An 18,153-nucleotide genomic window follows, 5' to 3' on the forward strand; every position below is an offset into this window, starting at 1 on the left:
ATTTCGGTCTATAATAGTTGTTCTCCTCCCAAACGGGGTCGTGACACTAATGTCAAGGGGTCGTTAATTGATTTTGAGCCGAATGTATATATTATATAAAGCACAGTGATAAACATATTAAGACAGTTACATTTAGATTCATAGTATGAATCTAAATGTAACAGTTCCCTAAATCCCTCAACACAACGCCTCATCCAGTATTGAACATGTTTGGTTTCTGTTTTGCTTTGGTTGCGCCACTGCTGTTATTCTTCTCATCAGTATTGTGAAATTATCCGATTTTGGACTAGATTAGCCAAATTTGACAGCACCTGCCGTTTTTTTTTTCTCACTCAGTGACCAGATTTTTCGTAAGAATACCGTATCAATGGTGGTCAAGGCTGCTAGTAGGAAGTCAAAGAGGTTTGATTTAGAGGTCATTCTTGACTCAAAAAGCATCAACAATTCCATATAAAGCGTTGTAAAAGTCGTATTAATGACCTCAAACATCATGGGCACTATGTAATTTTCTCCTCTGATAAATAATTTACAGAATGTACTGTTATTTCACGAATAAATAACCTATAATTCATAATTGTAATATATGAGAGTTTCTTGTACAAAAAAAATTATTATATTTATAAGATATTTTAAGAATTGGGAAGAAGAAGGGATTGCTTCTTCTAAAATGAGCCGCTACATCATGAGTCTAGACTTGTCTAATAGAAAAAAACGGTGTAGATTTGTCCAAAGTAAAAAAATCTGTCTTTACCAGTCCCAAAGGAACAATTTGGTCTACTTCATTCCCAAAAAATGTTTGAATTTAACATTCTGTCTAGAACTGGGATCGACAATCCGAAGCTCCGGAGCTGTATGTGGCTCTTTCATCCTGATACTGCGACTCGGGGATGGGGTTCAGTAAACCGTAACATTTCAGTTAAGTGAATTATTGTTTTTAAATTCAGGTGAAGGCTCTGATGTACGACTGTAAGCCCAAAGGATTACAGCTAACAGCATTTTTTATTTGCTACATGCTAAAATAGAAGTTAAGAACAACTTTTTAATTCATTTCAAAAGATCTATAATTTGGCGTTTTTTATTTCATTTAAGAGTAAATCGTAAATTTAAAATAAAAAGAATAATTAAAACAATATATACAGTGTTAGCTCCATTTAAGGTGTCAAAAGTAATTGCGGATTTTAGTGTTTTTTTTATAGTGTTAAACGAGTCCAAATGGTTATTTGAGTTTGTTTAAAAGGTTGAAACCCCTGATCTAGACCGATTTTACATATAAATTGTTTATGGCGTCATTTGTTTTTAAATTGTAAACACGGTACAATAACGTCATACGAAGTTTAAAAAAAGATAACTCGGAGGAAAATTCATCCCGTCATCCTTGCTGGAATACGGAACTCCGAATTCAGCATATCTTGAGATGGATGATTAAGTTAAAAGAATATACCTTTAATTCCCTTTATCTTCTTTTGGTTTTAACTTTTAGAGAACACAGATGTACAAATAATCCGATCTTAATGAATTAAGAATGATCTGATAGACCTTAACGATAGTCAAATTAAAAGCATATCTAAATTTCAAATTGTTATATTTTCATTTTATGGTTATTATTTCATATTGTAATATATGGATGGATAGATTCACAATTAATCTTAATGTTATATGTATACAATTTTGTTCAAAAACATATCGTGTATTTTTTAGATTCCAAGGTTATCCAGATATTTATAATCTATTTGCTTAATATAGTGAAAAAATTCATAAAGATTGATCTAGAAAAAAAATAAAAAAATTCAGTCTCTCATAATATGAGACTGAAAAAAAAATCAGTCCTTAGAGTGACTAAAGCAAAAAAGTAATGGTCTAGAAAAACTCACTTAGATCGAACCGAAAAAATATTCAGTGTTAAACCGAGTCTCAACACCAGTATTCATCAATGCCCCGTATTGTTTTCATATAATTAATGGGACAATTTATGTAATACGAAGCCATGTCTAGTATTAATGAATAATAACTTATCGCAATGGCGTATGGGAGTTTATTTTTTTACCCCAATATTTGCAACTTGCGTTTAAAAACAAAAAAACAAAACACAAACTTTCTTGATGACCTTTGTTTATAAAAGATTATCATGATCTTTTTTTAAGATCGACATTCCATTTAAAAAAAAAAAAAAATTCAACATTTTTCGAAAATAACATTCTTCCCCGTATATAAAATGAATATTTATATTTCCCTCAGATGAGGGGGAGGGGGACAGTTGTCTCCCACACTATAAACTATAAACTAATATTCTTCAAAAACTAATAATGACAAAAAAAAATTTAAAAAATAAGAGACAAAATATACACAAAAATTATTAAACAAAAGAAATATGTAGTGAATACTAAAAAATATGATAAAGTGAAGGGTCAAGACGACAAGGAGGAGCCAAAATCAAGGATTACAAGTATTTATTTACCTTCCCTTTGGTTTACATTTAGGTACGGGGTGCGTAGTTGAAATCTGAACAGTTATAAAAGGGAGTAGTAAGAAAAACACATGGGAAGAATGGATCATTCCTCCCATTAGCTGACAAACTGTGTGTATTCACACCCCTTCCCAAAATTAACACAATCAATCGAAAAATGGCCTCCCAATAAAGAGACAAAAGAATCGAGATTGCTCCTCTACTTCGCGTGGAACACACACCAACATAGATCCAAAACTTGACTAAGGCAAGCAGGCAGACAATTTACAAAGTCAAAAAGACCATTAATGACGGTATTGGCATCGAAAGGAAGCCCCCATCATGATGACTACCAAGCAACCAACATCAATTATTTCAGATTTGTTGCATCTAATCACTGGCGATACTATTCATCTGGATCAAAATAGGATGCTAGCTCAACGCTACTGACTACATCAACATGTTGAGGGTTAAGTTTATTCGCTGGAACCGGAAGGGAATATGGTACTTTAACAAGATGGTGCACCGGGACATATAATAAAAGTTACACATTCTTTAATAGAGACCAACATTCCGTTATAGCCTCCATACTCGCCAGATGACAATCCGCTCGACGTTTTCTTCTGACGGCATATCGAGGCCTGCTGGACAGGGTCACGGAATCTCGAAGCTTTCAAATCTACTGTTGATGAACATTGGAACTCCATAAGCCCCAATAACATCATGGCCACCTGTCAGAGGTTCCGGGCCATTATCCATTATCAAAGTCGATAGAGTATACATTGAATATAAGAAATGGGTTCTACACATGTGCCAACGTTCAAAGTCTCTTCTTTCATCTTCTCGTTCTTTGGGCACTGGAGAGGACATGAATAAACTATTTTCTAGTTTCAAACCTCCCAATAGATTCCCAAATCCGTACAAAGTTTAGTAAAAGTAGCTCCCCTAGTTTCTTGTTAAAATTACAGATTCAAAATGTCTAATTTTCAACTACACACCCGGTAGGCATAAAACAAGAAGTCCTTAACATACCTACAGAATATTTTATATTCTACCACTAATAGTTATAATAATGCGAATATTCACCTGCGAAATAGCAATCTTTTAACTTACTCATAAACTACATGTATTCATGTTTATCAAACTGTGTTGTAACTTAAGTATATCCGTTTCAATAGATTATGAATATACTTATATGTATAGTATATTGAAAATTTTGTCAGAAATCCAATACATATTATAACATTAAAGATATATGTATAACCACCCTTGCTTAGATATTATTGGAATAACAAATCTACTTGAGAGGTTGAGTTTTCTTTAAATTCAAAAAAGTTGCGATAATTAATGGCTTTATAATATTGAAAGATTTTTTGATTCTTCGACTTATAAATTTATAGAAAGTTGTGTAGTACATGTTGGAATACAAAAATAGATGAAACATTTTAAATAAAGAATTATAAGTACTTTTGTTAAGTATGTTGTATAATTAAATGATTGTATAAATAATTCTTATAAGATAATCGATACATTAAGAAAATTTTACTGAGGAAAATTTGATAACCATTATTCGGCACATTTTCATCACTTTTATAACTACAGGATTGACACGATAATTTAGACTCTTTTTATTAGGGACAAAGTTTATGACGAAATAAAAAGGTTTTTAAGATTTTTTTTTTTTTAATTGTTCAGAAAAGTATGCTTTTCGCGCTGTCAATATGCATTATTAAATATAAATTCAACAACAAAGAAAGATGGAGCAACGGCGGAGAGAAACACACATTGAAGACCACTGTCTACCATGTTATAAAGGCTTTCAAAAAAAAAAAAAAAAAAAAAAAAAGGAATAATCTCCAGTACTCAACACAAACCAAGAAGTGATGGAATTCGAACCAAAGACCATTTGAAAGTCACAAACAAAACTCTGGCCCAGACTACAATCAAGAAAGCAATTACACTGTACATATTATATACATAATAAATAAATACTTTTAATTGAAAAAATGAAATGATAATATTAGTGAATAGTTGCGTCATTAAAATGGTTACTGCTAATAAGGTATTATGATACTGCTTGTACAAGAAACCAACATGTACACAACATATACAACAAGAAGAGTTTGAAGGAATAAATTAATGGAATAATATAAGCCATTGCTACTTCTTTAACGTCTTTTAAGCTAACAATATGCAAATATTGAACAGGTGCTACTCAGTATTTTTTTAAATAAATACCAGGCGAATAATGTATTTTATAGTCAAATATTTGTGCTTTTATGTATGTGATATCTGCTTTTACTAAGAGGGCTTTACTCTAGAAAATGTTATAATATAGAAATTGGGTCCTATTCCTCTTGGAAAAGTTTAAAAGGTATTAACAATTTAAAATAAAAGTATAACACATCCACAAGTAAGAAAAAGCATAGATATTTTATATTCCCTAAATTTAAATATATTCGTTACAATTATTTGGTATAACTATTACTCCAGTTATCGTTATTTTCAAATTCCCCTATATTTTTCAACCTATTTAAGTCTCTGCACTAAAGATTCTTAGCACTTACTCACAAAAATATTCGAAATTAGGGGCCTCTTTTGAAAACCTGCAATTGTCCACTATTACCCCATGCTCAGAGTAATACAGGTGACTGGAGTTGCATTAGTATAAATGAAAGTAAATTGGTTTATTGTTTTTATTTAGCTACAAATTAGTCAATAATTACTAAACAGTATTATATGATTGATAAAATGACTTAGGCAGCACATATTAAGTGTTTGCTATGCTTTATATAGGCTAACCTCCTATTTTGCAAAGTTTAACAAATCTATCTCAAAATTCAAAGTTGTGTCAGCTTTGGATACGCCTCCTACAAATTGAGAATTTGCATGCTCCATGAATATATTAGAAAGATATACAAAGCCATCGGCAGTAGTACCCCAATTAGTGAGCCTCATCACTTCACAGAGACATTTCATATTGTGTTACTAAAAAACTTTCAGTTTATAAACTAATGCTTATTACCACATAATTATCCAAATTGTATTCTATATTTAATATTTTTTTGCAAAATCAAATTTAATCAACTAACAGAGTTCAATTATAAAATATGTGAAAAAAAAGTAAAAAATATACAACCTCCTTCACATAAGTGGCAAGATGAGCTTAATGCAATATGTCTGAAAGATCATGTAATTTACTGTCACAATAAAAAAAAAAGCAGCTTTAGAATGAATAGTTAAGTATATATTATGGTGTCTTATATTAACCAAGGGCCCACATTACCCCAGATGCGCCTAAAACCAAATGAGTCCATCAAGTATGGTATAATAATTGGATGAATATGCAATTTGAGAATTTATTCGTTAAATAAATTCAATGATTGGTTTAAGTCAAGGAATCAATGACCAGGTGATCTAAACTAATGATAATTAATTATAAGACAAGACAAGTAAAAGGCTTGCACTAAAGCAATATCTCATATAATATCCTCATAGTCATAATTATTTAATATTAGAATAAAAACCATATTCCGTTCTTCTCATTCTTTAGTCTATAAGTTATATGAACTGAGCGCCATCCATGGACTTAAATTCAAAATCATTTTGATTTTTCACGAATTGACAGTTGTCAACTTAATCTTATTAGCTTAAGTAATAGACTTACGAGTTATTTCGGGACTAAACGTCATTAACAAATTGTTAAAATAAATAAATTGCACTTACCAGTCCTTGACTTTCCCAAATATATCCTCAAATTCTTGATGAAGCAACTAAATTCCTAATAAAACACTTAATTTCCCTATCTAAAATCAAATAAAATGAAAACACACTCAGTCCGCCATGAATTCAAAAATGAGAAGGAAAGAAAAGGGCGGGCATAAGAGAAGGAATTCAATAGTAATCCACCGCGCCAATTCTGCCTTTTATGTCTACTCTCTTGAGTATATTTGTTGTGTATTTTGAGTACAAGTTGCGATGTCTGTACATGTTACAAACTTGTATAGGAAAATTGTACAAGCTGAAATTAAAATGCATTATTTAATTACAACATGGGGCAATCTAATTACATGCTAGGTTAATTGATACTATCATTCCATTTGGATCTATTAAAATTAAATAGCTATTATGTATTTATGAGTTATATAACTGTGGACATTTGAAATTGATTATGTGTTACAGAATACTTATATTTTAGCCATTTTAATAAAATAGTCAAAAATTAAACTATAAATATATTGATCATCTAGTCAATTATTGTATGATTCTCATCACAAGAACTGTAAATACTTCATTTAAAATTAGGTAGCAGGTACAATTTCCTTATTTATATTACAACTTGTACAAATTCGTAACTTGTACACCATATATATAAAAATAGCTAAGTTATTACAACTTTTTCTTTTATAGCTCTTTCCACTTCGCCATACATAAAAAAAGTATTATTCATACTTCTCAATTTTCTTTCCATATTCATTATGTCCTCGAAAAAATTAAATATTCGTGTAAATAATTGTTCATTATCTATGTATAATTATAATCGTTTAATAACATAATAAGAGGGGAAAACATTATTTTCTCATTTTCAACTAAATATTATTTCTAATTACTATTGATTTTTATTTATCACATAATTAAATCAAAGAAAACGTTCAAATTGAACATATATTAAGTTAAATAAACTGTTCAATGAAACATGATTTTGTATAATTTTGAAACCAGTTGTATTCAAAAGTGGATTATGGAACAAAGGACCCCGTTATGTGATTGTAAAAAGTAAATTAAAAACGAAGCTGTATTTAAGACTAACCCAAGAATTATTTTAATCATAATTATTTATAACATATTCATACCCATTATATAGTGGTACATAAATAAAAACAATTTTCCAAAGAATGGATCAATGGTAAAGAATCATTGGAAAAACTCAATTAGCAAGAAAAAAATGCTAGCCCGTTCAAAGTTAACCAATTATAAAATTTTAATTAAGGATTAGCTCTCCGATGGAACGTTGTTAGCTCAATAATAATTATTTATATCCATATGAAAAATTTATCACTCTTTCAAAGATTTATCATCTTGTTAGCACAAAGCTAGCATTTCCATTTATGGAATAAGACACGTCATAAAACATGATACATCGTTCCGTATATGTATCCCATCAGTAAGATTGCACATTTTATCTTGACTTGAGGTGGTAATCTTATAGTTATTAAGAAGATCTCCATTAATGAAAGTAATTATTACATTGGTAAAAACTATATTCATGATTTAATTTAGAAAATGTAATTAAATCATGAAAATTATAATTTGAGAAATTATAGCCAAATTGTCATCCTCTTGTTTCCAAAAATTAGTTAAGAAAGAACGGAACTCCAAATCTATAGCTACCTTAGTAATAAAATAAAACATAAATCAGAGATCCCTGCATTAGACAGTTCTTAGTTAATGAATGTCTAGTGTCTACTATTATCAGAAGTCATTGACGTACAGGCAGGACGGTTTACTTCAAAAATCATCTTTAAGATATAAATTTGTAGCACTACTCTAAATGCCTTCCCAACTTGTTATGAGACCCTTTCAATTAAGAAATTAGGGGCCAATGCAACACTGCCTAAATTCATGAATGGACCTAATTTTAATAGTTCCTTAGGCGTATGTCTTCTTATTAGATATTTGATTCACAACTGAAAGCAAACATTATCGTTACCATTTGGGGAGGGGGCTAAGGGGATTTCATGGTAATATTTTACAATGAATCGTATGAGTTAACTCTAAAAAACCCTTTTATTATCCTGCAAACACCCTTGAAAATGCATTTAGATTTGTATTGAAAAGGTTCTTGGGTCTGAATGCCTCTAATATTATTCTAATATAAAGATACATAGTCAACATTTTTGTCTGATTAAATGAGACTCAAGTTCTTAATGTGTAGGGTAGGTTTAAGTAGCGATTGTGTCGTTTTGTGTTCGATTTTTGGAGCCTGGAATTTTGATTTTAAAAATTAATTTATCTGGCCTCATGAATGCTATATATTATACATTTTACTGAATATAAAGATCAGCTGCGTTACTAGATCTAATCACTCGATGTAGAAAAAGTCAAGAAGCTTCCCATTTTTAATGTTAACTATATAAGTGAATCCTCGGGCCCAATTTAATTTCTCCCTTCCTCTTTTTTCTATCAAAATTCACGTCATTAACTTTATTATATCACGCAACCTTTCATACGAAAAGAAACCCCGCAATAGGCTCATAATTGGTATTTAGCAAATGGGCATGAGTGGTGTTTACTTATATTAGTTTTAAAACAAAGCGGCAGAGACTGACGCTGTCTTGTAGTAAAATAATGCAACTCCTTGAATCGTAATATTATTATAAGTATGTTACTCACATATGCTTTGAAAAATATATGTTGCGCCTTCTACCAACATAGTGTCACACCATCTTGCTGATATTTTTTTTTTATAGTTTTCTGATACCCTATTCACCCAACTATTACGAATTATTATTCAATAATTGTTGCGAATAGTGGTTACAAGACTTAAATCTAGTTAAGTAACTAACGTTCATCACGTCGTTACTTTTATTGTATCACGCAACGTTCATTCTATAAAGAACAAAAAAAGCCCGAATTATAAATAAGTCAATCATACCAACTGTTATTTATCTCATAAATACCTCAAGACTATCATTTTCATATTATTTATCCCCAATTTTTAAAATGAATTAGATTGATATATAATCAATGTTATGATCGGAGAAAAGAACCAAAAACATCTACAGTTGATAACAAAATAAACAGTATATTTTTATGTTAGCGATGTAACGCCGAATACTGGTTACCCATTGATGACGGTAAGTATGTCTTCATATAGAGCGTTTTCATTGACTTCATCATTGTTGTTGATGGGCATTTTAGTGGCTTGGAGTTTAGATTAACAAGCCGATGCCGTTTTTTAAATATACCTCGGCCCTGATTACTTCTATATATTTCTAAAATTAAGCTAAAGTAAGTAACAGTATTAGTCCGCTCAAGAAAGCCTGAGCGTGCTCCCACTCAGTAGCTAATTTTGTGAGCGCTCTCTTGCTTGTTTCTTAAAGAAACGAGCTCAATTAGAAATGAGCGGTGCTCATTTTTTCGCTCGTATTGGAGTATTTGAATTTGTCAACTCTTTATAATTGCAATTAAAATCTTGAAATTTATATATATTATAAATTCCAATTCTATCATTAAATATTTTACCACGCCTGGAAAATACTCTATCTACGGTAGCTGAGGAAAGTAGTGTACATATCAGAAGGTAACATTTGTGCTTGATTTGATCTAACGGCAATTCTGCCAAATATTCAAATTACTTTCAATAACGATTATTAAATTGATAGAATTCACAAAACCACATACAAATCAAATAATACTAAGTGCTAATGGGTAGTTGTTCCCAAACAGTGAAAACCATACATTATTTGCACTAGTTTATAGTTATCCAAATAATTGGTTTAATTAAAATATGTGGCATTACATTTTTATTTGTCTTTTGGTGTGCATTGGGCAGAAAAAGTATGGTACTGTCGTAGGGGACATTAATTACGAGGTTTCATGCACTATCATCCAGTTAAACCTGATAATTAGTTTGAGTTGACAGGGTTCTCAAGTTTTTGAACTTATGCATGCCTCATATTTTTAAGTCGATTTACTTCATAATAATATAAGAAAATAGTATTTCATTTGGGAAAATTCGTTTACAAAAAAGAAAGATGTATCTTCCAACGTAATCTCCACACAAGCGATATATCTGTGGCAATTTTATCACTCTTCTAAAATTATGAGTACAATGTCACACGTTATTCAAAATAATGAGCGCGCTCCTGCACAAGAATTTTGAGCAACACTCATTTGTGAGGTTCGAATATTTTATTTGTTCAGTCGGATTCAAAGTTTTAATTTTCTGCTTGTCTCAGTCCTTATTTATACGGTACAATCTAGTCTTAAGACCTGTCCTACCAGTCCTCAAGGCTGATAGTCCTTCAGATGGTCAGTATTAGAACTGATTAGAAAAAAGCAATAAAGTTAATTTACTTCATCAAGGACCGAACTGTATAAGTTATAGGACTGATATGCAGGACTTAACTGGATGGGACTCCAGTCTTCAGTCCTAAATAATGACAGACAAAACACTGTCTTGATTTAGTTGTGTTTTCAGTCCCTTTATACTCGTTGGAAAAGTTTGGCACAATGAAATCTTTAGTATATATGTCATTTTTAACATACTCAGTGACATTCAACCATTCTCGAGTGATCCTAAGCCCCCTCTTAAAATATTTATTTGCTCCCTGTACTAAAATATATTCCTTACTGATAAAATCCTCTAAATTAATCAAGGTTTTTTCATATCATATTTTTTTCTCATCATGTATGTGATGAGAAAAAAAGTATCTGATTTAAAAAGAGTAGGAAAATAACATAGTATTAAATTTTACGTTAGAAAATTAAAAAATAATATCTATGCTGTATTTTCCTCACATATTTTCAAATAATATGTAATTACCTACTTTAAAAGTATGTATTTCTTTAGGCCAAACTAAATAAAAGACCACAAATACCATGTCGTAATATTTATTCTAACAATTTGAAAAAAAAAAAAAAATACTTTGTACGACAAAAAATATTATTTTGCGTGTAATGATTACGACTGAAGCTAAAAGAGTACTAGTTGACTACAAATAAAACAGATAAATAATTATTTTCTATCATTTTACCAAAAAATAATATTATGCAACTACATATTTTCGTCATTAATTATAGGAAGTAAAATGGATGGTCTCATTTTGCTAATGAAATCCATTAATAAAAGTAGTAATTTTAAATAGTCTAAACGTCAAAATAAAGAAACTATATAGTACTTATTTGCAAATGCTCCAATAACTGCGTATGTAGATTGTGAATCAGTCATTTTTTGAGGGGGAGGGGGCAACCCTGATAAATCATTATATATTATTGAAAAAAAATCATTAAATGATTTACAAAAATTCAAATATCGACTTGAGTAGTTTTTAATTTTTATATTAGGTTTAGTGAAAAGAAATCCATTATTTTTAATGGATTTATTTGTCAATCCAAACAGTGTCGGACTCAACGATTTCCATTATTTTATCTACATTTTTGAAATCAAAATTACAGGAAAGTATAAATAACGCGTTATGGGCTGTTACAATATCAGGACCATAAACCCAATATTCAAGTTTTCAGCCATCTGGCTTGCGTTTTACACTTTATTGAAGAATAACTATAAAATATGGCGACTTTTCTCTTGACTGGTGTCCATCTTTGACGCGCATTCAACAATCACAAAACTGTCTAAGAAGTTTTTTTTAAATTACTAAACACAAATTAACACTTTCGAACTTCATTTAACTCAACATATTGATTACTCTAGATTAATTTTAGAAACAATATAGAACCAATTTGGGTGGGAAAAACATTAGCAAATCTCTATAATTCATTATCGTCATCATCAACGATGTCAACACTTGCAAAAAAAAAAAAAAAAAAAAAAAAAAAAAAAGTTTTTTCCAACCTCTACAAAGATCCATCCTTATTAGCTCATGTCTTCACATAGGTGCAACAAACAATTGTAAACAAATTTTATTGTGCTTCAAATGTTAATTATTGTAATTATATCTTGTCCATATATGGATATAAATTATAATTATACTTGATAATAATACTACTTTGCGGGCGTGCGTAAGATGAGTCAAATTCAGGGAAATATATTAATTCACTACGTAAAAAAGAGCCTTGGAATATTAATAAATGCAGGAAAAAAATAAAAAAGCTGTATGTTTCAGTCTATGTAGTGACAGGGTCGGTCTACGTCGTTGTTTTTCGATTCCTCTTATAAAAGTGTGCATGCGACTTGCGAGTGTGTAAATTGGTTGTACAAAACTGAATGTGTCACTACACAGTGTAGTTTTAAGTCACGTGATACTTTTTTGACATTTATTCTTTTATACAATATATCTCAGCAGCTCAAGAAGAGAAAAGAAAAAGGAGGAGTTGTGATTCTCTCTGTAGTAGTGCATAAGTCATAGCCGGAATAAAGAGATCGAGATATTCTTTATTCTTAATAGGGGGGAAAAAAGGGGAGTGAAAGAGAAAATTAGAAAGGGCCCTTATTCCTTTTATATTATTCCTTCTTCTCCCCAGTCGTACTTAAAATGTTCTCGACTCGAGATATGTCTGTCCTCGATGTCTATGATGTGGCTGCAGATATAGGTAAGTTCCTATGTTCTTCATTAATATTATCAGTACATGTTCTTTTCAATTGCGTAATGCAGTCAGTCACTTGTCAGAAGATGACTTCTTTATTTATTATATAATCTAGGCCCTCTGAACATTGGCTACAGTAAATTTCGTTAGATGGCGCTGTTGAAATTCCATATAAATATTATGTTGTTGTTATTTTCTCTTACTGTTAGTGCTTATCTTATGCAAGGATATATAATTATAATTTTTAATAGGAATATATAAAGTTAAAAGTTCCAGAAGTTCCATGTGTAAGTGACTTTAGGACTTATTTTAGACAAAGGAATCATGGCTGAGTTCATATCTGAATATTTTGAAGACTATCTTCGAACCATGAACCATGTATTCATTTGGTTGTCTTCATTTGGTCGTTCATACCGCCTTCTTGGTCAATTAACCTTTATGCAGGACTAACAACACTTGATTTTTCATCTTCCGAAGGACTCTATGAGTGAAGATAAGCTTCTATAAGCTGAAATTATGGAATCAAGCGAAAAGCCTCTTGAAAGTTAAAGTAAAAATGAAATTGTGGACAGGCTAAAGAGATTCTCATTTACAAGCTGTCGATACAATGTAGGGTGCAATCCCCCGTAAAATGATAGAAGACTTGAAGAATATCGTCATTTACGAGACGGAAAAGGTAACAATTTCAACCGTTCCACAGTAAATGAAATATGCCCTCCTCAAACTCTTCAGTTAATTCAAGACTTTCCAACAACATAATTGCTCTATCGAGCTTTATTATATCTTTGAAATACATTTAAAAAATGCAAGAATGTTGCAGAATGTTTGAAAGATTTTATAGGGATTTCAATATCTCCATAGAACATTCATTTTCAAATTAAAATTCTTCAATATTTGAAGTAAATACATACCCTTCACAGATGAACCAGAAATGTAAATCCTCCGATCTTATAATTTTGTGGTATCCATTAGATAACAATTATTTTTCCAAGTTATGCATCAAATCGATCATTGATTCGACATTGTCCGACATCAGAAACTTGTTAACTTCCTCAGAGTGTAGTTTTTCTTGTCGTTTAAATCTGAAATATAAAAATTATTTACTTAAATTAAGAGGAATAATTCAATTGAAAAAAATGTAACTCTGTTGAACTCGTGTTTACCTATTGACTAAAGATGTAGCTGTTGATCTAGAAGATGGTGATTTTTATTAGCAAGGAAGAAGGTAAATATTGATGGAATGGAATTTGTTTTTAAAATTGTTGGTTTTGCATACAAAACATGCAGTCATCATCATGAAAATGCTACAAATTCTTGAAAGTTTTGAAGGTTTCTAATTTGTTCTGAAATAAAAGAAAACAGTGACCCTGTTGAATAAGAATTAATTATGTAATTTGAGGCTTGTACCTTTTAGATAAAATACATGAAAAAATGAGCTTGTTAGTTGAAACAAAAACTGTTGAATGGATTGAAGAAAGAAATACTTTACTTGTATTCTAGCCAGTGTCCTCTTTGGACTAATTGTTAATTATTTTTATTTCTTTAGGGCTTTTTAAGATGATAAATTATACATTACTCAAGATAAAGACTGGGATCCAGATCCTGTAGACACCACACTAAGACGGATTCTAACAAAGGATATAGTCAAATGAGTTAAGTTTCCATATTAATTTTGGAATAGAACTCATCCGTTCTCTATTTTTAAGTGAAAATCTATCAAAACCGCCAAATGGATCCTTAGTTTCATTGAGTTAACTACATCTATTCATCTGTATTTCGCAGTTAGAACAAAAACAATGCATCTATACTCGACTCACAATCGAACAATAATCGATAATGATCATTGATTATGTTGTATGACTATTTTTTTTTTTTGCCTATTATCCATGTTTTCACTGACTCCATAAATTGCATCATAATTTAGGGGGCTGAAAGTTGATATTTTTACTACATAAAATGAGTAAACTTCTAATAAACTTTGATAAAACTCCATCGAATGACTTTACTGATAAAAAAAGACTAAACACTAGCATTGAATACTAAGAGATGCAAATGATACACAGTGATATTGGAATAATATCCAATTAATTTGTCTTGAAAATCTCTCAAATGGCTAAATTTGTACATTTTTTTATTGATTAGAGACGAGAAAAGTAGAAGAAGTTGAACAAAAATATCTTATTCTTTCCTTTATATTAGTTAATTTATATCTACAGCACGAAAATAAGATTATATAAGGATGTAGTAACATAAGGCAATTGATTCATACAATTTTTATAGACATTTGTTGGTTCCATTTTGATATCCAATAGTTGACTATTTTCCTTAATATTTATGGATAAAGGGTTTTTATTGTTATAACATTTGGTTGTTTAGCGTCACAAAATTTATGACATAAATATAGTGACGGCACTTGAACACGCACTATTATTACTATATCCTAGACTTATGAAATGTTATCGAGCTATGTTTATATCAAATTCTAGTAAATAATACTTAACCTTATCGTTTAAGAGTAACCTGCTTGCTTTTTGAGTAGGAGATATTCATCTGGTTTCAGGAGGAACAATGTTTTTTATTGCATTTGGGTATAATTGATATCATGTGTTGTGGCTATGAATAATTATTGAGTACTGATCCTTTTACATATTGTTTTAAAGTTAACTAAATTCCATTTTTTATTTATTCACTTGTCATTGAGAGCAATCAAAGTGTAGTAATGTATTTATTGTATGACATAACCTTTCATCTAAAAATAAATAGAAAAAAGGCCAAAAATCAGTTGTTAGTTCTTTCCATCTATGGAACTATTGTTCAAGGATTGTTGAGAATAGCTCAATTTACCATTTTAACATAATGAATGAATGTAATACTCATAAAGTAAAGTAATAAATAATTACTTAATTTAGTAAATTAAGTAATTATTCTACCAAATCAAGCCACTTAAATCAAATAAAGGTTTAAACTTGGGTATCTTTAACTTATTCCACAAATCTGAATAATAAATATATAACTGACTCAAATTAATTAATACATAATTTAATACTTATTTTAATATTATGAAACAAAGTCCTTCAGTAATTTTCCATCCATAAAAGTAGTGTGGCAGGGAACAGCACTACGCTTCTAAGGAATGAACTTATCATTTTGAATTTTAGACTTATCTAAAAAAAAATTTGTTTTTATTTAAAATAACTTTGCCTTCATAATCCATTAAAATAAAGGATTAAGACCCAAAACTTTCTGCTATAATATACAAAGTAAAAGCTTATTATTAATATCATTGACAAAATATGTAGAAATTAGATATCATGAGCCCAATTTTTGATATTCCTTTATATCCAACATGTTCAATACATAACTTTTTATTACATATAGACAAGTATTAATATTACTCTTCAGATGAGTCAGGCAACAATCACATTCGTTGAAATAGTCTTATTTCCTCTTAGTATTTCTAATCCACTCCCCCTTTCTATATATACATAACATTTTATTCATTTGATTTCAATTTGTAACAGAACTGCTCATGAGTCCTAGTCAAGTCTGCGATTCATTTCACTTAGAGTTCGAGTAGAGTCGAACCTGAGGCATAGCTTACTCGCTAACTCAAAAATATACTGTGTATTTTGTTGTCAGCTGTCGATTTTTCTCCTAATCAGTGTTCTAAACGTTGATTGGTTGAATTTTAATTAGCTCCTTTTAAACTGTAAGTAATTCTTAACAATCGTTGAACAATAGTTGGGAAGAATTGGCAAACTATCAACTGATTTTGGGACTTTTTTCTGTTTCTTTTCGTGAGAAAGATTCCGTGATAGACTAAAGGTAATGTCAGGAAGACATTAAAAATATAGAGTGATGATGTGCATAAGAAGTTGATGCCGTCGTAGTTGACAATAACATTTAAATTGTAGTATTAATAAATATATATGTTAACAGCATAGAGGGGCCCTCAAATATTTTCTGTTCGATCCTCACTATATTTTATAGATAATTATATATTGTTTATGGAACTTTTTAGTTCTAATATAATTTTTGGATGATTTCATACAAGATCTGGAGGGATTAACTATTTTTTCCATTGTTGTGGTCAAGTAACTTTCGGCTTCAAAAAATTTCACTCTCTTTTACTTCTCGTAATTACTTTATGTATTTTTCTCTATGGTATGAGGTTGCAGCAATTGAATAAAAATCAAGTGTGCCTTAATTAGTTAGTCCAAGCCTTCAATTTTGTCATTTACAACAGGGATTATGAACCCCTTTTTTCTGTGATATATTACATATAATTTTTTTTTAGTCTAGTACCCTTCTTAACCACTGCAAAACATTTTTAATTGAAAAAAAAAGAAAAAGAAGTAAAACAATGCCTGTTTTATTAAATTTAAACTAAACTAATTTACTCATTCTTCTATCTTTTAATTGCCTTTTTTATATACAGATGGTGGGAGAGGGAAATCCTAGATCTGTGACCAGAGGACTTGTATAAATGCTATTTGTAAATACATCCTTTTTTTTCAAAATTTCAAGTACCCAATAGAGTGCCTACATGCAGTTCTTAAGTTGGTCAGTCTAGTCCGTTTGTTTTTGCTTTATACCCAATAAACCAGAGTTGATAACCCAATTTATTATTAATAATTATTCAACATCAGGGGGTGGAATTTCCTGTGAAAGGTTATCTTTAAAAAAATATATTTCATAATTGAAATATATTCATTTATATGCTCATATATATTGCATATATATGAGCATATATTGCATTAAAATTGCACTAAAATTAACTGTATTTTCAAATTTTTCTCGGGAGAGAAGCTCCCAAACACCAATTAATTAAAATTTATCCCTGACCATCCACTTGGTTTGATTTTACAACTCGAGCACTGCTTACAAGTAGAGAACATTAGATAAATATTTCTCTAGACCCCCAAATACACTTTTTTAAATTGTTTTATTTATTTTTTATTATACTTGAAGTCCAAGTCGAGCCGAAAGTCGGAGCTCTGATTTAGCCATAATCAATATACAGTATGATTCTTTAATATTTGGTTCATTGAAAAGTTCTGAGCGTTTTTCGCTAGATGTCTTTAGTAAGCTATATCTCACACTTAATACATTTCATTAAAAAAAGCTTAAAGTATGCTTAAAGGTTAAGCGTACACTTAAAAAAGTGTATTTATAGTTTTTTCCGTTCTGGTAATATGGATGTCGAAAATTTCGATAAAATAATGGAAATTGTCGAGTTGGATCGGCATGTGAGCACATATTCCATTTATTTTAAAACTAAAGCGAAAAAACGCTAAGAACTTTTTACTTCACATAGGCAATCTTCGAGTCTAAGTGGAGCCTAAGAACTATTTTATAGATAAAATTCCTTCCTTTTTTTTAGGGGGAAGGGGAGGTTAAAATCCCCTTCGGTCCTCCTGCCAGCAGTACCGATTTCAAGA

At 30.3% G+C, this 18,153-nt stretch overlaps 2 protein-coding genes across 14 annotated transcripts in view; one reads left to right on the plus strand and one right to left on the minus strand.

The window, feature by feature from the left end:
- LOC121126391 (uncharacterized) overlaps nucleotides 1–6,377 on the minus strand; it is a 31,322-nt gene extending 24,945 nt beyond the window's left edge. The window contains exon 1 of the mRNA XM_040721719.2: nucleotides 6,170–6,377. The gene's annotated coding sequence lies outside the window, so the exon portion shown is untranslated. The remainder of the gene's footprint in view (nucleotides 1–6,169) is intronic.
- A 5,846-nt stretch (nucleotides 6,378–12,223) lies between these two features.
- Nucleotides 12,224–18,153, plus strand: part of Rilpl (Rab interacting lysosomal protein like) — a 42,171-nt gene continuing 36,241 nt past the window's right edge. For 4 of the 13 annotated variants that reach the window (XM_040721106.2, XM_040721104.2, XM_071891807.1 and 1 more), the window contains exon 1: nucleotides 12,224–12,718. In XM_040721106.2, coding sequence (XP_040577040.1) covers nucleotides 12,661–12,718 — 58 coding nt within the window. In that variant the 5' untranslated portion in view covers nucleotides 12,224–12,660. Of the gene's footprint in view, nucleotides 12,719–12,963; nucleotides 13,389–18,153 lie in introns of those variants that run through there. The other 9 variants (XM_071891802.1, XM_071891806.1, XM_071891803.1 and 6 more) reach the window with 3 other exon arrangements.

This window comes from Lepeophtheirus salmonis, chromosome 11, assembly GCF_016086655.4.
Source record: "Lepeophtheirus salmonis chromosome 11, UVic_Lsal_1.4, whole genome shotgun sequence".
NCBI classification, from domain to species: Eukaryota; Metazoa; Arthropoda; class Copepoda; order Siphonostomatoida; family Caligidae; genus Lepeophtheirus; species Lepeophtheirus salmonis.